Source organism: Elephas maximus, chromosome 4 (assembly GCF_024166365.1).
Source record: "Elephas maximus indicus isolate mEleMax1 chromosome 4, mEleMax1 primary haplotype, whole genome shotgun sequence".
Taxonomy (NCBI): Eukaryota; Metazoa; Chordata; class Mammalia; order Proboscidea; family Elephantidae; genus Elephas; species Elephas maximus.
Window position 1 is genome coordinate 134,153,160 of NC_064822.1, and position 20,288 is coordinate 134,173,447.

Sequence of the window (20,288 nt, forward strand, 5' to 3'; positions counted from 1 at the left end):
ACATGGTCATAAACACTGAAAACATTTTACGTATAACTTCCTCTCTACTCTATAGAGGGAAAGTTAAGGGTAAAGTTAAATACGCCACAGTACTTTATGTTAATAATATTGCACCCATCACATGGTGTTAACTGGTTGTACACATATCTGTCTTTCCTAACACGTTGGGGGTTGCTTGGAGGCAGGAAACATGTCTTGGTTATATTTGTTTCCCTGACGTCTAACACAGCATCTCCCATATATGAAACAGTCAGTAAGCACATAGAATTAGATTGCATTGTTCAAAGAATTTAGTTCAACATTCTTATGGATCAGAATCCAGAGATTAGAAAAGTACTTTTATAGTTATTCAAGAGTATATTATAAACATTAAAGACTTACAGACTTTATATTAATAAGTGGATTTCATTCACATTTTGAAAGAATGTATTGAAAAATACACTTTTTTAAACTATTATTGGAATAAGGCATTATTTTACATAAACAAATGAAAATACCTTAAAAGGAAATATTTTATCTATTTGGATATCTATATATGTGTTAACATACATATTTATATGCCCATGTCTATACCAAACCAAACCCAGTTCCGTCGAGTCGATTCCAACTCATAGCGGCCCTAGAGGACAGAGGAGAACTGCCCCATAGAGTTTCCAAGGAGCACCTGGTGCATTCAAACTGCTGACCCTTTGGTTGGCAGTGGTAGCACTTAACCACTATGCCACCAGGGTTTCCGCTTTTTTTTTTTTTTTTCCGCCCATATCTATGTTTAATTCATACATATTGGGACTCCAAAATAATTCCTTGTTTGATCACCATTGGTTATCCACAAACTGAATTAAATTTGAAAGAAATAATTAGTACATTGTGTGATCACAACCTCAAGCCTATATCGTGTGCTAAAAACAAACAAAAAAACAAACCTATTGCTGTCGAGTCAATTCTGACTCATGGAAACCCTATAGGACAGAGTAGAACTGCCCCATAGGGTTTCCAAGGAGTGCTGGTGGATTCGAATTACTGGCCTTTGGGTTAGCAGCCAAGCTTTTAACCACTAAGCCACCAGGGTTTCCATTTTGTGTGTGTATAATTATGCAACATTGTCCTGTTCTTCTTCTTCTGGTTGCTGCTTACTCTAGTCCACTCTCCCATGCTTTATTCAGAGTAGTATCTCTAAATATGAGTCTGATGATGTCACTTCTCTGGATCTCTAAATTGGCATGGGGGATCATTGATAATTTTGTTCTTGTCTATCTCTTTGTGCTCATCACCAGTCATTCACTCCATTATACACCCTGTCGTCTACATAGAACACTGTAGTCCCCCAAACAGACCATGACTTTGCACACACATTTCTTTATGCCCAAAATGTCCTTTTCTGTCACATCCTCCTAAAAAAACCAGTCCAAACCTGTTGCTGTCAAGCCAATTCCAACTCATAGCGACCTTATAGGAGAGAATAGAACTGCTCCATAGGATTTCCAAGGAGCAGCTGGTGGATTGGAACTGCTGACCTTTTAATTAGCAGCCAAGCTCTTAACTACTGTGCCACCAGGGCTCCAAAACTCATAGCAGAGGATGGTTTTGATCCATCGATCTCTGGTGTATGGGCCCACACACTTCCGCTGGCTACGTCTGCCTAGAAAACTCAAGTTATGCATAAAAATTCAACTCAAACTATCACCTCAGAAGCTTCTTGGCCTCCCCCAGGCAGAACAAATCACACACATCTCTGCGTAGTCACAATATACCTGGAACCTACAGAGTGAACATTTCATTCTCTTGCACATAGGGTGACTATGAATCAAAACTGACCTGATGGCACCTAACAACAAGATCTTTCATTTTCACATATAATAAGTTGTGTTTTAATATTTGTTTTTATTTCTCTCTTTCCTTCTAGTACTGTAAAGTCTTTGAAGATAAGATCCATGTCTTTGTATCTCTCTCTGTCCTTAATATGGGGCATACCATCTGAGATATAACAGATGCTTAATAAATATTTGTAGAACAAATTGTCTTATTTAATCTTCACAACCAAATTTGTTTATAGATGAGGATGCTGAGGTTTAAAAATGTTGAGTAACTTGCTCAAGGACATACTGCTAGTGAATTGGAGATATTTTTCTTCTAACCTAGGGCTCTTTTATCAGCTTTAGAGCAGTGTGCATGACTTTTATCCTAGGAATATTAAAAAATTCCTTTATGTTTAGGTCCTTTTTCCTAGAAAATTGAATCCTTTCAGCTGTTCTGATGTAACCCAGGTCTTCCCTAAGAGATTTTTTTTTTTTTCCCTTCTCTCTCATGCCTGCGAACACCTCATCATAACTTGAATTGACTCAGGCTTGGCTCTCATCTTCCTAGTCTTGGTTTGATGTATCTGACTTTCTTTGGTCTCCATTCAGATTATTCTCTGATTTTATTTTTTCCTTTTCTGGTGACAGAGTCAAAATGTGTGTCTGGTTTTGCTCTTCACTAAAATTAGTCAGCCTCCATATAGGAAATTGCGTACACCCCTTTCTCTTTCAGTACTACTTCCTCCTTCCTCACCCATCACCAATGACTGATTTCAACTCCCAGCAACCCTATAAGATAGAGTAGAATTGCCCCATGGGGTTTCCAAGGCTGTGATATTTTACAGAAGCAGGCTACCTCATCTTTGTCCCATGGTGTGCCTGATGGGTTCAAGCTGCCAACCTTTCAGTTAGCAGCCTAGTGCTTTAACCACTGTACCACCAGGGCTCCTTTAACTGTGGTTAGACTGGGCATATTCTGTTTTAACTGCTCAGACTTGGACATGTTCAGGCAGAACCCATTTTGAAACCTCAAGGAATAGAATATATCAGGTGTATCTAAGATCATGATAAACCAAAAAGACCAAACCCATTGCTGTTAACTCTGACCCGTAGCAACCCTATAGAACAGAGTAGAACTGTCCCATAGGGTTTCCAAGGAGCAGCTGGTGGAATCAAACTGCCAGCGTTTTGGTTAGCAGCTATAGATTTTATCCACTGCGCCACCAGGGATCCACATATTCTACTAAATGGCAATATATGAAGTGCTAATGTTAGAAATAAAGAAGTGGATTCTTTCCAAGACTTCATTTATATTTCTATACAAACAAATTTGTTGGCATAATTTTTAGCATTTATTGGCATAAATTTTAGCTTTTACTCTCAGTTGCCTGTAGCACATCTCTTTTTGGATGTTCACGGTCTCTTTCCTTGTGACATATTTAAAACTGATATTTTTAGCTTGTCCTCCAAACCAAACTTTTTTTTCCCACTTCTCCATTTCTGTCAATAAGCTTCACATTTTTTAAATTTTTAATTCCATCAGTCTATAAGCCATGCATGAGTCGGAACCGACTCAGCGGCAACAGGTTAACGGGTTATAAGCCATGCAGTTATCTTTGAGCACTTTCTCTCCATCATCGACTAAAGGGATCAAGGCATCAATGTCGGTTGATTTTTCATTCAAAATATCTCTCAGATCTAACAATCCTTCAGTAACACCTTGTTCTAATACATCATCACCACATACTTTCTTAGTACAGTAGCCACTTCCTGTTTCCGGTCTCTACATCAAGCCACCCGGCATACCAGAGATAAGTTAATTTTCCTAAGACATTACTTTTATTGTGTCATTATTTCTGCTACTGCCTAATTTATTAAGTCCAAACTCTTCAGCCTGGTAATTGAAAATTCAGACAGAGTGGAGTTTTTCATTTTGTTTTTGTTTTTCTCCTGTTTCCTCTGCCTGGATTTGCCCTTTTTAGCTGCTTCCCCCATTCATCTGAGTAAGTCATCCTTCAACAGTCTGCTTTAATGTCACCTCTCTGTGATGCCTTTTCTGAACTAATTAATCATTTCATCCTCTATGTTTTTATAATAGAATTTGGCCATTGATCTGCCTTTCTCTTGTACTTTCTCTTCCACTCTTGAGCATTTTACAGTTAGGGACTCAATGTTAGTCGTCTGTTTAGTCCCAAAACACAGCACAGTACCTGACATAGAGTAGGAACTTAATGCATATTTCTTAAGTGAGTGACTGAATGAATAATTAACATGGCGGCAGCTTTCCTCAAGACTGAGCATTTACTCACACGTTTTCACTTTTCTGAAATGCCTTTTCATTATTCTCCCAAAATTCAAATGCAATTTATTTTTAAAATAATAGTATACAAAATGATGTTTTAGAGATCATTGGAACTATTTAGATGTATGCATGTGTTCAGAAACTCGATGTGGCCTTTGTATTAGGATTAATTGCTACTGTTAACATTAACTTCTTTTAAACAGATCTAAAATTCTCCAGTTTGCCTTATTTTGGTGCTTTTGTTACAGTGGTAGACCAGCCTACCTTGTGACCTTAAACTATGAAATAAGATGAAACTAGCTGTTGAATATGCACCACAAATATAGTTTCCCCTATACGACACACATACAAATTCACACACACCCCAAAATTTAAAGTTCTTCAGGGGTCAGATCAAATTCCACTTCTTTTATTAAACTTTCCATGAATAATTCTGTTTTTCAATTTTTTTCTCAGAATCCCTTTAACATTTGTAATCTGAATATTGTTTTATTCACTGTAGCCAACTATTTTGTTTTACTTTTATATTGCGTTAGTGCCGGCATTTTCTTTTTTTTTTTTAGCTTTTCCCCTTCCCACTCCTCCTCCAACAAACCACCAAACCCATTACCACTGAGTTGATTCCAACTCATATCAACCCTATGGGGGATCACTATGAGTAAGAACCACTTTCTCAAGTACCATGAATTTAAGCAGAGATCTGAAGTGGAACTGACTGACTCACACAATAGTAAGTACAATGTAGAACAGTGACCTTGGCTTGGGCTTTCTGGTTCAGCAGCCTGGCAGAATGTTATACACAAGCTCAAAAAAAACAAAAAACAAAAAGGTCTATTGCCATCTAGTTGATTCCAATTCATAGTGTCCCTATAGGACAGAATAAAATTGTCCCCTAGAGTTTCCATGGAGCAGCTGGTGGATTTGAACTGCCAACCTTTTGGTTAGCAGCCAAGCTCTTAACCACGCACCACCAGGGCTCCTACACAAACTCAGTCACTGCAAATCGTCTTTTGGCTGTGGCCATTGGCTGCCATTTCTAGTGTTGTAGACCGTGCTAGCAGAATGGAAAAGTGCTCACCACTCTTACTTACTACGCTTACCCTTATGCTGCCAGTCTCCCTCTGCCCTGGTATTGGATACATCAGGGATCACCTACCAATCAGCCCAGGATAGACCAGCAGGGAGGGGCCAATTGCTCTGGTATTCCCCAACTTCAGACAGACCCACCTCCTCAACAGTATCTGTGGCTCTATCCTGGTCTCTTACAAAGGAATCTAGCTCTGGTAGTTAGCAGCTGGAGAAGGCAGGGGGACCTCCTGCTAAAAGAGCAAAGCTGGGTGAATGAATGAGTGAGCTGCATAGATCACTTGTAAACAGATCAGGAGTGATAAAGGAACAGCTCATTCAGGCAGATAACTCCTAATGCCTAACTCCAAATCCTGCCTATTGCAAAGAGGCCATCTCCCCTGGGAGAGAAGTTAATGGGATGTTAGGCCATATTCCTCCTACTGAATCTTTCCAGGAGCCAGGGCTCCTGGTTCTTCGTTCTCTAAGCTACCCTCTCCTCTCCTTTAGCTCTCATTCCTTGTGCTGCTTGTGCTTGTTCTTTGTTGCCTTGCTGTCTTTGGATGTGTGCCTCGCCCTTTTGACTGTATGACTTTTTGAACCTAAACTGTCAGAGTCAGATTACTTTCTATCCTTATGTTTCTTTTTTTTTTCCTATCTTTTTCTAGAAGAATTCCCTGTGTGGTCAGGCTTATTAAACTTTGCTGATTTGCCTCTTCCTTCTTCTCTTCCTCATCAGGTGTCAAAGACTATTTGGTCTCACCTGGTTGCGTGAAACAATCCTTTGCAGAGTGACCTTTGCACGCTCACGTTTTGGAGATAGTGCCAGGGCAGCTTCGAGGGTCATCTTCTCCCTAGTAAAATCTTGGAAAGACCTCCTCCACCTCTTTTCTTGCACACTAATAATGCTGTTGGGATTGAGGTCTTCCCCAGTCCCTCAGTTGACAATTTCAATGTAGATGGATACTTTTATCCTAGAATTTTTTTCTCTTTCTTAGTAAACTTCTCACACACTTTGTCTCCAACATCTATTATCTCAGAGGGCTTATCTACCCGACGGAATGACATGTAAGTTGGATAGACTAGGCCTTGCTTCCAAGGGCCTGGGATTTTGGTAATGGCTTTGTAGTCGGTTAGTCTGTTACCATGGCAACTTCTCCTTGGAAAATAATGCAGAGCAGGCAAGTTTTCCCTGGCCTTGGTTCTTTCTGAATTCTTCTTAATATCCCATTGCTCTTCCATCTTCTCTTCTGCTGAAGCTCCTTTAAGCTTCTCAGTGTTGGCTCCCAATTCCCAGTCAGGTCGTTGTGCAAAACTCCACATTTAACTTCATTTTTAAACTTTCACAGTCCCTGGTAAACAGTAGGCAATTAATCAATATTTAGTGATTTCTTTTCTCTCTCTTTTGTTTTTTGTTGTTGTCGATGATGAGGGTCCTGGCCAAGTACTGCCAGCTAGGATAATTTCTTATTGTTTAGTGACACAGATCTTTATAAAATATTAGTACCTTCTCTCCTGTAGACTCTTTGTAGTTCTGTTAAATTGAGCTTGCCTCTGGCTGGAATTTTCTTTTTCATCCTCAGTTTAAGGTATTCTGTCTTCTGGGCTTTGTGACTGTTCTTCCAGGATTTTTTTGTTTTTGTTTTTTTCTTAGTATCTATCTGCACATAAACCTTTTTTTCTTAATTACACAGTTATCATTCTTCTAACAATGAAGACAGGTAGGTAACAATGAAGAAGATGAATCTTTTGCTGATGACCTAACAAAAAAAAAAATTTTTTTTTTTTTTTTATTGAAAGTCTACTTACTAAACAAAGATTTGTTTTTGTTTTGGTACGGAAGCGTCCAGCAATATATGATATGTAACTTATATTTCCTTAAATATGAAAGTTCCCCATTTGAAATTTACCTTAGATTCCGTTTTTAAGATTACTTCGCTGTTTATTTTGTGTTACTTAAAAAATCACAAGTTTAGCAAAGATGTTTACTAAATTTTAATATCGATAAATACATATTTAGTATTGCTAAATATTAAAAATTAGAATTCCAATAAACATCATTTTAAGCTCACTTTACACTGTGGTTTTAGATTAGATGTTTGAGTAAAGGTACTGGAGCAGACAATCACTGTTTGAAGAGTTGAGTATTGTTCTATCTTCAGAATGGAAATCACATCTTCAATGAGGACTTCTTATCAATGAAAGTGTTCACTGAGCAAGTTGTAGTAAAAGTATACAGTTTATAACTTCTCCCATTAATTCCAATGTCAAATAATTTTAACGTGCATTTTAAAATTACGTGAGTAACAGGTTTGGACATCTGATTAAAAGTAAGTTAAATTTTTTTTTATTTTTGAATTGGCACATGATTTTTCCTTATTCTGTAAATTCAGGCCATTTGTCTGAAATCTTGTTTTTTCGTGGACTTAAGATGAACAATGTGTATACCATTTTTTTATTCTTAAAAATTTAAACCACAATACCTAGTCTGTTTTTCTCAGTTCACGTTGAATAAGGAACTTAATTTGAGAAGGAATATGTCCTATGTTTATGTCATATTTCTCACTTAATTCAGTCTAAGTTTGAACTATTGATCTGTGGCCTTGTGGGGCCTGGAGCAGTCCTCTATGGTTCAGAATGCGGTTTGGTTCAGTTGTTTCTACACAGTTCTCTTTGAGGGAACACAGGCCATTGCTGTGAAACTCTTGGTGTAAAAGAGGAAGGAATAAATTATATAAAAAGTAAGCTATTAGAAAAAAACCTTACTTTGTAGAGTTGGATGACTCATTAATTGAATTATTGATTAAACATGTTAACTCATTGAGAAAATAATTAGAAAAACATTTCTTTAAAGCAAAATTAAGGTAACACACACTTATATGCTCCAGTTAACTCTTCTTTTCTTGCCATATTTATTCTCCATTTCCATTTCTCTAAATTCAGGATTAGTCTATGTTCAGCTTGAAATTACATCTTCCTCAGAAACAACACACTGTTCATCTGCTGGCTCAAAACTACAAGGCTCCAGTAGTGAGCTCAGAATTAGAGCAGTTTAAGCTTTGCCGTCTTTAATCTCTGTAATGATATTCCTTAGGTCCCATCTATCTAGGGACTATTTAGCCCTTGTTATTGCTTGCAACTTTTTTTTTTAATTTTATTTTACTCCTCCCTCAGTGAAGGCAGGAGGCCAGAAGGACTAATAGCTGCCAGCATTTTTGTTAACAAAACCCAAGATGTTTCCTTAAAGGAGGGTTTCTTAAAAACAACAGAAAAGTACTCTTCTACTCTATTTCTAACATAACAAATTGGCTTTTAATAGAGCAAATACTAATGTCTCAATAATGCACAGAATAGAAGTCTTGTGATTTTGTCTATTTTTACTACCTCATGGTAACAGATTATTAATACTTATGTTATCTACTTTGTATTCTGAATTCACATCCACTGATATTATAGTTTGGTGTCAATAGTGCTTTTGTTTCTTGTGGTCTCCTGAAACTCTTCCAGAAAATAATTTTTTTTTTTTTTTTGTGTGTGTGTGTGTGTGTGTGTGTGTATGAGCGCATGTTGAGAAAAAGAGAGAGAAAGGGAGGGAGGGAGGGAGGGAGGATAAGCTTTTCAAATGGTACTAAGATAAACGGTATATATAGTAAAATAGTGCCAGAATCCTGAAATTTCGTTAGCATTCTTATATTGAATTTGCCTTAAAAATTACTTTGAGACTTGAATTGTAGTCTTGAGATTGTAGAGCACGCAAAGAAGCCTGTATCATAGTCACTTTCGTTATATGCCCACTGTACAAATTTGCTTTAACCACTGTTAAAGTACAGAGTCAACTGTTTTTTTTATCTACTTAGAGCCCATTGTAGTTCATTGATTTTGCTTCATGTTGCCCTCAAATCAACCACCTACATTTTAGAGTAACTTAAGAGGCTTTTTATTTACTGGGTTCTCTTTAGAATTGAGTCTTGCCATGTAAGGCTGATGAACTTCATCAAAAGTGACACATGTTCTGTTCCTGTTGTCACACACATCCTGTCGTAACCGTGAATCACCTATGATATTGCTCCATCTACTGTATTGCAGGAGAAACAGAGGTTTCTGACGGATGTTCTGCATGAAGTGATGCTGCTCGACGGCTTGGCCAGTTCCCATCCAGTATCACAGGAAGTGCTACAGGCAGCAGATATTGACAGGGTGTTTGACTGGATCGCGTATAAAAAGGTGGGAATAGATAAGACCCAAGTGCCAACTGGATATTTCACCAAACTGTTTCATGCTAGATGTATTATATTTGTCTCCTCTTCCTGACAGAGAGAAATGGACTACGAGTTAGAAAATATTAAAGTCACTAGGTTCATGTTATTTTTATGAGTCAGGACTTTGCTTTATAAACAGTAAAATGGTGATGACTGTTTGCCAAAAATGTATAGATATATTGGAAGTACTAATGCATCAATGTTTGGAGACTCACTGTGAAGTTGCTATACAAACGGTACTATACAAATGTCAGTTTTATTATTAATAATAACAGAACTTACTAGTATACTCACAATTATTTTTCACAAGTGCCTCTTACATACTTATTTATTTTGATTGGCCAATGCAAATGGGTATAGGCAGCGATTTGATATGTGTGTTTTATAAACAATTTTTATGGAGACATTTTGGGAATTAAACATCTTTTCTAGAAATGAGGATTAAAAAACAAACAGGCAAAGAAAGCAAACCCGTTGTGATCAAGTGGATTCCAACTCATGGAGACCCTATAGGACAGAGTAGAACTGTCCCATAGGATGTGTGAGGAGGTGCTGGCTGGCTGGCTGGCAGATTCAAACTGCCGACCTTTTAGTTAGCAGCCAATGTCTTCACCACTGCGCCACCAGGGTTCCTAGAAATAACTATCAAAAAAAAAATTAAAGATGAGACTTTGAATAGCAAATAAAAATTTTGGGCCAATAATTAAGGAGCCCCGGTCACACAGCAGTTAAGGACTTGGCTGCTAACAGAAAGATCAACTCACCATTCTGTGGAGAAATATGTGGCAATCCACTTCCGTAAAGGTTTACAACCTTGGAAACCCTATGGGGCCATTCTACTCTGTCCTAAAGGGTCACTATGAGTCAGAATTGACTCTGCAATAGTGGGCTTGGTTTTTGGTTTGGGACGGATAACTAGACACAGAAATAGGATATCTTACACTCATTTTTTCCATTGCTACTTGGATTAGGACCTGAATTTTTTCTTATACCTCTATCCCTCAGTTCTATTTTTAACATAAGAGTGTACACCTCAGTGTTTAACACTCAGTAGCTACTTTATAATTGTTAAAATAGGTTTAACATCTGCTGTCATCAGTTATAGGATAACACTAATTGCATCCATTAGGATTGGTATGTACTTTATTGATTTAAATTTTTCCCATTTTTTAACATTGCTAAGATTACTTTTTCTGTAAAAAGATATCCTTGTTTAATAAAATGTGTTCAATTAATGATTCATGGAAGTCCTTCATTGGCAATTTGGATATTTGGTTTTTGCACTCAGATGACCATGTCAATGACCATTAGTTAATATTTTATGTTATAATATATAAAGATATGAATTATGTTAATAGAAAACCTCTTTTTAAACTGGTGGTCATTGCATTGGCTAAAATCTTATGTGGTTTGATGTTTTATAAAAATAATGGAAGTTTAGAACCACAATATATTTAAAAATGTATTAAACTTTATATATGAGTTTTTTGACTGAGGTTTGTTATATGGATGAGTTCATTCGAAAGGGTCGATTCTTTAAATGTGACACAAAAATAATTTATTAACATAGTTTGAAATGAACTTGGAGGCATGTTTGTGGTTACTCCTCAGTTCTAAAAGTCAATTTGTAAATACCTAATCTACTCCAGCATGAATGAAATCAGGAAAAAGATCTTTTGATTTAAAATGTTATCTGTGTTTTTTCAAAAATAAATAACATCTCTTCCATATTCCAGAAACCCTGGTGGCGTAGTGGTCAAGTGCTATGGCTGCTAACCAAAGGGTTGGCAGTTCAAATCCACCAGGCGCTCCTTGGAAACTCTTTGGGTCAGGTCTACTCTATCCTATAGGGTCACTATGAGTCGGAATTGACTTGACGGCACTGGGTTTGGTGTTTTATTCCATATTCCATAAATTTAGAGCGGTTTTTAATTTATTCAAGAAGCTTAAGAATCAGAACAGTAGGAAAGAATGAAGATAAAATGATTATTATTTCACTCTCTCTACACTTAGGTGCAGATGCTAGCCAATTTACGATTGTGAAAAAATCGTTAGCATGCTAGCATTCTGAGGACCTCCACCCACCATGGTTACTGATTTACTTGTCTCAAATGATTTCTCTTTATGCTTAAAATACCATTGGAAATATTGTTCTGTGTTTTCAAGTGATGGCAGGATCCATCCATTTCTGGTGAAGACTTCTCAGGAATACTTTTTCTTATTTCTTTTCTCCTTCCTTTTGTCCTTCCTTCCTTCTTTCCTTCCTTTCTTCCACAGATAAATTGAAGTAGAAATAAAATGAATTGCACATATTTAAAAGGAAGAATTTGATATGTTGTGACATATGTAAACATTCGTAAATATATCACCACAATCAAGTTAACGAACATATCAATCACCCTGAAAAGTTCTCTTATGCCCCTTTGTAATCCCTTTGCCCAGTCTCTCTTCCCTTCTTCACTGATTTCCTTTCTGTCACTATACATTAGTTTGCATTTCTAAAGTTTTATATAAATGGAATTATACAGTGTGGACTTTTTTAGACTGCCTTGTTTCTCTCAACATGACATTTTGAGATACATATACATTGTAGACTATATGGATATATCACAGTTGGTTCATACAGTCACCTTTGTTTGATATTTGGGTTGTTTTCAGTTTATGGCTGTTACCAATAAACCTTGGTAACTGCTGTGAGCATTCATGTACAGGTCTTTGTAGGTGCATATGCTTCCCCCTCACCGTGTCTTAGTTGTTTAGTGCCGCTGTAACAGAAACACCACAAGTGGATGGCTGTCTTAGTTGTTTAGTGCCACTGTAACAGAAACACCACAAGTAGATGGCTGTAACAAACAGAAATTTATGCTTTCACAGTCTAGGAGGCTAGAAGTCCAAATTCAGGGCGCCAGCTCCAGGGATAGGCTTCCTTTCTGTCTGCTCTGGGGGAAGGTCCTTTTCATCAATCTTCCCCTAGTTCTAGGAGTTTCTCAGCTCAGGGGCCCCGGGTCCAAAGGATGTGCTCTGCTCCTGACTCTCCTTTCTTGGTGGCAGGAGGCCCCCGTACTGAGAAGCTCCTAGGCCCAGGGGAAAATTGATGACAGGGAGCTTCCCCAAGAGCCGACTGAGAGAGGAAGCCTTCCCATAGAACTGACACCCTGAATTCGAACTTATAGCCTCCTAGATTGTAAGAGAATAAATCCCTGTTTGTCAAAGCCATCCATTTGTGATGTTTCTGTTATAGCAGCACTAGATAGCTAAGATAGAATTTGGTACCACGAGATAGATATATCAATTTGCTCAAGCAATGAAACCACAACTGGAATAGCAGCTGCAACTGCAGCCACCACCTAGTTTTCAATAATTCACAGTCATTCTCCAAGACATTGGGTAAATATCCATCAGTGGATATCCACGTTATATGATAAGCATGTTTAATATTTTAAGAAACTACAAAACTGTTTTCCAAAGGGCTGTAAGATACATTCCCATCGATGGTATATCAGAGTTATAGTTTTTCCATATCTTCACCAACACTAGGTGTAATTAGGGCTTTAATTTTAGATATTTTAGACCTGAGTTCGATTCATGGTCAATATACCTCATATATAGCCACTGCCCATCTGTCAGTGGAGTCCTGAGTTTTGCTGTGATAACGAACAGGTTTCAGCAGAGCTTCCAGTCTAGTACAATTAGAAAAAAAGACCTGCTGATTTACTTCTGAAAATCACCTGGGGAAAACCTTATGGATCACAATGACCTGATGCACAACTGGGCATCGTTTCATCTTGTTCATTGTGCATGGGGTTGACATGAGTGAGGGGCCAACTCAATGGCAGCTAACAGCAATAACCACAATAGTTATGTAATGGTATCTCATCACGTTTCTAATTTGCATTTCCCTGATGACCAATGATGTTGACCATCTTTTACTTTGCATATTTTCTCTGCGTATGTCTTCCTTAGTGAAGGGTTTACATCTTTTAACTATTTTTTTTTTAATTTGGGTAGTTTGTTTTATTACTGAGTTTTGACGTTATTTATATATTCTGACTACAAGATATATGACACAGATATATGATTTGCAATTTTTTTTCCCCTGTTTGTGGCTTGCCTTTCATTTTCTTAACAGAAGATTTCAAATTAAATGAAGTACATTTTATCATGCTTTTCTTATCTGGATAGTATACCACTGGTACCATATCTAAGAAGTCATTGCCTGATTTAAGGTCATGAATCTTTTTCTTTTAAAAGTTTTATATTTAGGTCTGTGATCCATTTTGAGTTAATTTTTATGTATAGTGTGAAGTATGAATCAAATTTCTTTTGTCTTTTTTTCTTCCTTTTTTTTGCATATGCACATCTAATTGTTCAAGTGCCATTTGTTGAAAAGTCTATTCTTTCTCTGCTTAATTGCCTTTGCACATGTGTTGAACAACAGTGGTCCACATATGTGTGAATCTATTTCTGGACTATTGATTTTGTTCTGTTGATGTGTTTATCTATCTTGACGCCAGCGACATGGTCTTGATTACTGTAGTTTTGTAGTACATTTTGAAATAAGATAGTGTGAGTCCTCCAACTTTGTTCTTTCTTTGCAAAGTTCTTTGGTTATCCTTGTTCATTTGCAATTCTATATGAATTTTAGAATGAGTTTCTCCAAAAATCCTGCTAGGGTTTTGATCAGAATTGCATTGAATTTATTAATTTGAGAAAATTGATATCTTAGCAATATTGACTCTTCTAACTGATGAATATACTATATCTCTCCATTCATTTAGTTCCTCTTTATTTTCTCTTGGCAATGTAGTTGTCAATGAATAGAACTTTCACATCTTTTGTCAGTCTTATCCTTAAGTATTTATGATTTTTACTCTATTGTAAATGGCCTTGTTGCTTTTAAAATTTTTATTTCTGATTTTGTGTTGCTATACATAGTAAAAAAAAATTTTTTTATTATATACATAGAAATACAGTGGCTATTTGTAGATTTATTTTGTATCCTGTGATCATAATAAACTCAATACTAGTTCTAGTAGCTGTTTTATAGAGTCAATCAGTTTTTCTACATAGATGATAACATTAACTGCTAATAAAGACATTTTTATTTTTCCTTTCCTATCTGGATTCTTTTTATTATTTTGTGTCCTTTCCTTATTGTATTTGTTAAAAGCTCCAGTATGATATTGTATAGAAGTGCTGAGAACAGACATTCTTTTCTTGTTCCTGATTTTAAGGGCAACACATTCAGTCTTTCACTAGTAAGGGTGATTTAACCTTTAAAATTTTTAAGTACCCTTTATCAGGTTGAAGAAGTTGCATTCTATTCCTACATTGCTTAGAATTTTAATCAGAATCAGATGTTGATTTCATCAAATGCATCTTCTGAATCTATTGAGATGGTCATTTTTTTTTGTTTTGGTGTTAGTTTTTTAGTTTGTTAACATGCTGAATATAATCCTGGCCTCATAGAATGAGTTGGGATCTATTACCTCCTTTTCAGTTTTCTGAAAGAACTTGTCTAGAATTGATGTTCTTTCCAGTGGAGTTATCTGGGCATGGAATTTCCTCCTTGGAAAGGTTTTTAACTAATATATATATATATATATGTATATATATATATATATGTATATATGTATATATATATATATATGTATATATATATATATAGAGGAAACCCTGGTGGCTTAGTGGTTAAGTGCTATGGCTGCTAATCAAAGGGTCGGCAGTTCGAATCTGCCAGGTGCTCCTTGGAAACTCTATGGGGCAGTTCTACTCTGTCCTACAGGGTCGCTATGAGTCAGAATTGACTTGAAGGCACTGGGCTGGGATATATATATATTTTTTTTATATATATATATATATATATATGTTTCCTTGGGCTGCCATAATGAAGTATCACAAACTGGATGGCTTATAAGAACAGAAATTTATTGTCTCAGAATTATAGAGGCCAGAAGTACAAATGGATATTGGCCATGTTGATTCCTTATGAGGGATACAAGAGAGAAACTGTTGCGTGCCTCTTTCCTAACTGCTGGTAGCTCCAGGTGTTCCTTGGCTTACAGCTGCAGTGTAATATGACTTCATTACCCTCTGTTTCCCTGTCTCTGTGTATCTTCTTTACTTTTATAAGGACACCAGTTGGGACTCACTCTACTCCAGTATGACCTTATGTTAAACTAACTGATAACATCTTTAAGGGCTCTATTCCCAAACAGTGTCACATTCACAGATACGGGGGGCGGGTGGCTAGGACTTCAACATATCTTTTTTGGGGCACACAATACAAGCCATACCAATAGGGTTATACAGGTTATTTATTTCTTTGTGAGTGAGCGTTGGTAATTTCTAAGGACTTGGCCCATTTCATCTAAGATGTTTAATTTATTGATATAAAATTATACATTATATATTTCCTTATTATCCTTTAATAATTACCTTAGAACCTCTCATTATGTCCCCTCTTTCATTCCAGATATTGGTAATTTTTGTCATATCCCTTTATTCTCAATCAGCTAGAAGTTTATCAGTTTTATGGATCTGCTAAAAACAAACTAAACCAGCTTTTGGGTTCATAGATTTTCTCTCCTCTTTTCTATTTCATTGATTTCCTATTTAATAATTATCATTTTTTTTAAATATAACTTTGGGTTAAATTTGCTGTTTTTTTCCTGGTTTCTTAAGGTGAAAACTGAACTCATTAATTTGAGACCTTTTTAATTTATAGTTCATTTTTCATGTAAACTAAGTATGGCTTTAGTGGCATCCCAGACATTTTGATATATTGAATTTTCACTTTTATTCAGTTCAAGATATTTCTAGGTTTTTTTTTTTTTTTAATTTACTGATTCATAGGTTACTTAGAAGTCTGTTGATTAGCTAATTTTTAAAATATTTTCTAAAGAACTTTCTGTTATTAATTTCTTATTGAATTCTATTTTTAGAGCAAATACACTCGGTATGAGTTGAATGTTTTTAGACTTACTGAAGGTCATTTGAAGGCCCAGGATTTTGTGTCTGTTGCTTAATGTACTGTGTGCACTTGAAAATAATCTGTTCTCTGCTCTTGTTGACTTGGTGTTATATAAATGTCAGTTATATCAAGCTGTTTGATAGAGTTGTTCAGATTTTCTATGTATTTATTAATTTTTCTGTCCCTTTGTTTCATCAATTATTGCAAGAGCTATAGAAATCTCTATGATTGCAGTTTTGTTTATTTTTCCTTGTAGATCTATCAAATTTTGCTTCATGTATTTTGAAGCTCTCTTTTTAAGTACATAAACATTTAAACTTGTTATGTCCTTTTGATGATTTGACTCCTTTGTCATTAGAAAATGACCTTTTTTTTTTTATCCCTGGTAATATTCTTTGCTCTGAAATCTCTTTGGTCTGATATTATTATAGCTACTCTAGATGTGTTTTTATTAGAGTTGGCATATTATATCTTTCCCCATCATTTTACTTTAAACCTATTTGAGTCTCTATATTTGAAGTCCATTTTTTCAGTCAGGATGTATTTAGGTCATATTATTATCTTCACTCTGACAATCTCTGCCTTTTACTTTTGATATTTAGACATTTAGCTTTAATGTTATTAATGATATGGTTTGATTTAAATTCTCTCTGTTCTTTGATCCTTTCTTACTTGCTTTGCCTTTTTTTGGGTTAATTGAATTTTTATGATTCTGTTTTATATTCTTTGCTATAGTGCTTTGTTTTATAATTTTAATGATACTTTAGGTTTATGTTATACATCTTTAATCACAGTATATCTAGAAGCAATATTATACTACTTCATAAATAGCATAGGAACCTCACATAATGTAATTCTATTTCTCTCGTCATTTTTTCATATATTTCCTTTATATATTTAAAAAACTTCACAATACATTGTTATTAGTCAATTGTCTTTTAAAGAGCTTTTAATAATAGGAAAAATCTTATATGTTTACCCATATAGTTACTATTTTTGGTGCTCTTCATTCCTTTGTTTCTATCTGAGGTCATTTTCCACCTGCCTCTTTAGCATTTCTTGTAGTGTGGATCTGATGGTGGTAAATTCTTTCAGGAAAGACATCTTTTTTCCTCTTTTGTTTTTGAACGGTCTTGAAGAACTAATGAAGGGTTTAAAGCAGAGGAGTAATGTAATTACTTTTGCATTCTGTAGGTGTTGCAGATGATGGAATTAATATGACATCTGAGGATTATAGAGATTATTATAAAACCTAGAATTTATTTTGTTTCCCCCCCCCTTTTTTTTAATGTATTATGTTGTTTCACTTAATAAAATCTTACTGCTGATCATCTGCTCTCTTTCCTGTAGATCTCTGTTACTAGCCAACGTTAACCTCTGCCAACGGTCAACCTCTCATTGCATCAGTGCTTATTGCATCATCTCTTGTAATTAGTTCCTTACTAATTGTTCCAACTTCTATTTCATTACTCTTCCTGAATTGTAATTTCAGTATGCTTTTAACATCTTTTTTATATAGAAATGCATCCTAGATGTGTGGAATATTATAGACAAACAAAAATTAGGACCCAGTAGAACAGATACAAATTTTTGTAGGCTTGAATTTAAGAATGAGTGTCTTTGAAGAAATAATGAATGCAGTTCAATATGAGTAGTCCTAAGACCAGTATTAAAAAAAAAAAAAAAACTACTAAAATTATATCATGCATATTCTTAGAATGGGAAGAGAAAAAGTGAGAACTAGTCTGGGAAAACAAGTTAGATTTAGTGATATACGTTTTCCAAATTTAATAGTAGATTGAAAAAAAAAGAATGAAAGATAAAAGTAGAATGGAAACAGGACAATACTGTCCATAGACAGGAAGGGCTGCAAAAGATGGATTAAAGCTGTCTCTTTGCTCTAAAAGCACAAAAGGAAATAAGAATCAATGACCCAATGACCTTGATGATGAGAAAGAGAGAATGCTCATTAAATTTACATGAGATGCCAAGTTGGAGAGGTTGCCTATAAGCTTGGAAGTGAGGAACAGATTTCAAAATGACTTAAGCAAATTTAAAGAGGATCCTTTAAAAACAAGAACATATTTCAGCAGTTCTTATATCAAGGTTACAATATTTTAGAGGCCAAATGAAATTACAGAGTCAAATGAAAGAGTTTGCAAGTAAAAAAAAGAAAAAAAAATTCCTAAGGATCATGATGGACACAAATTAATAAGAAAAAGCCAATAAAATTTGCAATGTTCTACCAATATATTCCACACGCAAAGTTTTTGAAATCCTTGTGTAGCTATCAGAGCAAATATATAAATTATCTATTATCTGTAGAAATGGGTATGAAAAGTCCACCTGGCCATTTGCAATTGCTGTCTTTTGTGATACCAAGCTCCCCATCTATAGCATCATGTCAGCAAGGCCATGGTTAACACATGGATAATGCACATACTGATGGAAACACTGGTGGCGTAGTGGTTAAGTGCTACAGCTGCTAACCAAAAGGTCAGCGGTTCAAATCCACCAGGGGCTCCTTGGAAACTCTATGGGGCAGTTCTATTCTGTCCTATAGGGTCGCTATGAGTCAGAATTGACTCGACAACAATGGGTGGGTAATTCCACATACAGATTGGGTTGTTTCTGTAGAAAAAAAAAATAAGATGGTGCTTTTCTTCAAGAAGGTTATAACCCAGTAGAAGACATAAAACAAGCAGCCTTCGTGGTGCAGTGTTTAAGCACTCAGCTGCTAGCTGAAAAGGTTGGTGGTTCAAGCCCACCAGCTGTTCCACTACAGAAAGATGTGGCAGTCTACTTCTGTAAAGCTTACGGCCTTGGAAATCCTATAGGGCAGTGCAGTCAACTCGACGGCAATGGGTAGACATAAAACACATGAAATGATACCAGTAATTTTATTAAGAGTAAACAATAACACTTTTGCTGAAGATAATTCAAAAATGGTTTGCAACAGTACATCAACAGGGAACTGCCAGAAATTCAAGCCGGATTCAGAAGAGGACATGGAACAAGGGATATCACTGCTGACGTCAGATGAATCTTGACTGAAAACAGAGAATACCAGAAAGATGTTAACCTGTGTTTTATTGACTATGCAAAGACATTCGACTGTGTGATTCTATAACAAACTATGAATAACATTGCGAAGAGTGGGAATTCCAGAACACTTAATTGTGCTCATGAGGCACCTGTACATGGACCAAGAGGCAGTCATTCAAACAGAACAAGGAGATACTGCATGGTTTAAAGTCAGGAAAGGTGTCCCTCAGGGTTGTATCCTTTCACCATACTTATTCAGTCTGTATGCTGAGCAAAGAATCGGAGAAGCTAGACTATATGAAGAAGAACTTGGCATCAGGATTGGAGGAAGACTCATTACCCTGCGTTATGCAGATGACACAATCTTGCTTGCTGAAAGTGAAGAGGACTTGAAGCACTAATGAAGATCAAAGACTATAGCCTTTAGTATGGAGTACTCTCAACATAAAGAAAACAAAAATCCTCACAACTGGACCAATAAGTAACATCATGATAAACGGAGAAAATATTCAAGTGTCAAGGATTTCATTTTACTTGAATCCACAATCAACCTCCATGGAAGGAGCAGTCAAGAAATCAAAGGACATATTACATTGGGCAAATCTGCTGCAAAACACCACCTTAAAGTGTTAAAAAGCAAAGGCGTCACTTTGAGGACTAAGGTGTGCCTGACCAAAACTATGGTGTTTTCAATCACCTCATAAGCATGAGAAAGCTGGACAATGAATAAGGAAGACCAAAGAAGAATTGATGCCTTTGAATTATGGTATTGGCAAAGAATATTGAATATACCAATGACTGCCAGAAGAATGAATATATCTGTCTTGGAAGAAGTACAGTAAGAATGC

General features: G+C 36.0%; 1 protein-coding gene and 1 pseudogene across 1 annotated transcript in view; one reads left to right on the plus strand and one right to left on the minus strand.

Moving 5' to 3' along the window:
- TRHDE (thyrotropin releasing hormone degrading enzyme) overlaps nt 1-20,288 on the plus strand; it is a 487,618-nt gene that overhangs the window by 300,979 nt on the left and 166,351 nt on the right. Inside the window, exon 6 of the mRNA XM_049883907.1 lies at nt 9,250-9,387. Coding sequence (XP_049739864.1) covers nt 9,250-9,387 — 138 coding nt within the window. The remainder of the gene's footprint in view (nt 1-9,249; nt 9,388-20,288) is intronic.
- Nucleotides 5,677-6,486, minus strand: LOC126074801 (zinc finger CCHC domain-containing protein 17-like; annotated as a pseudogene).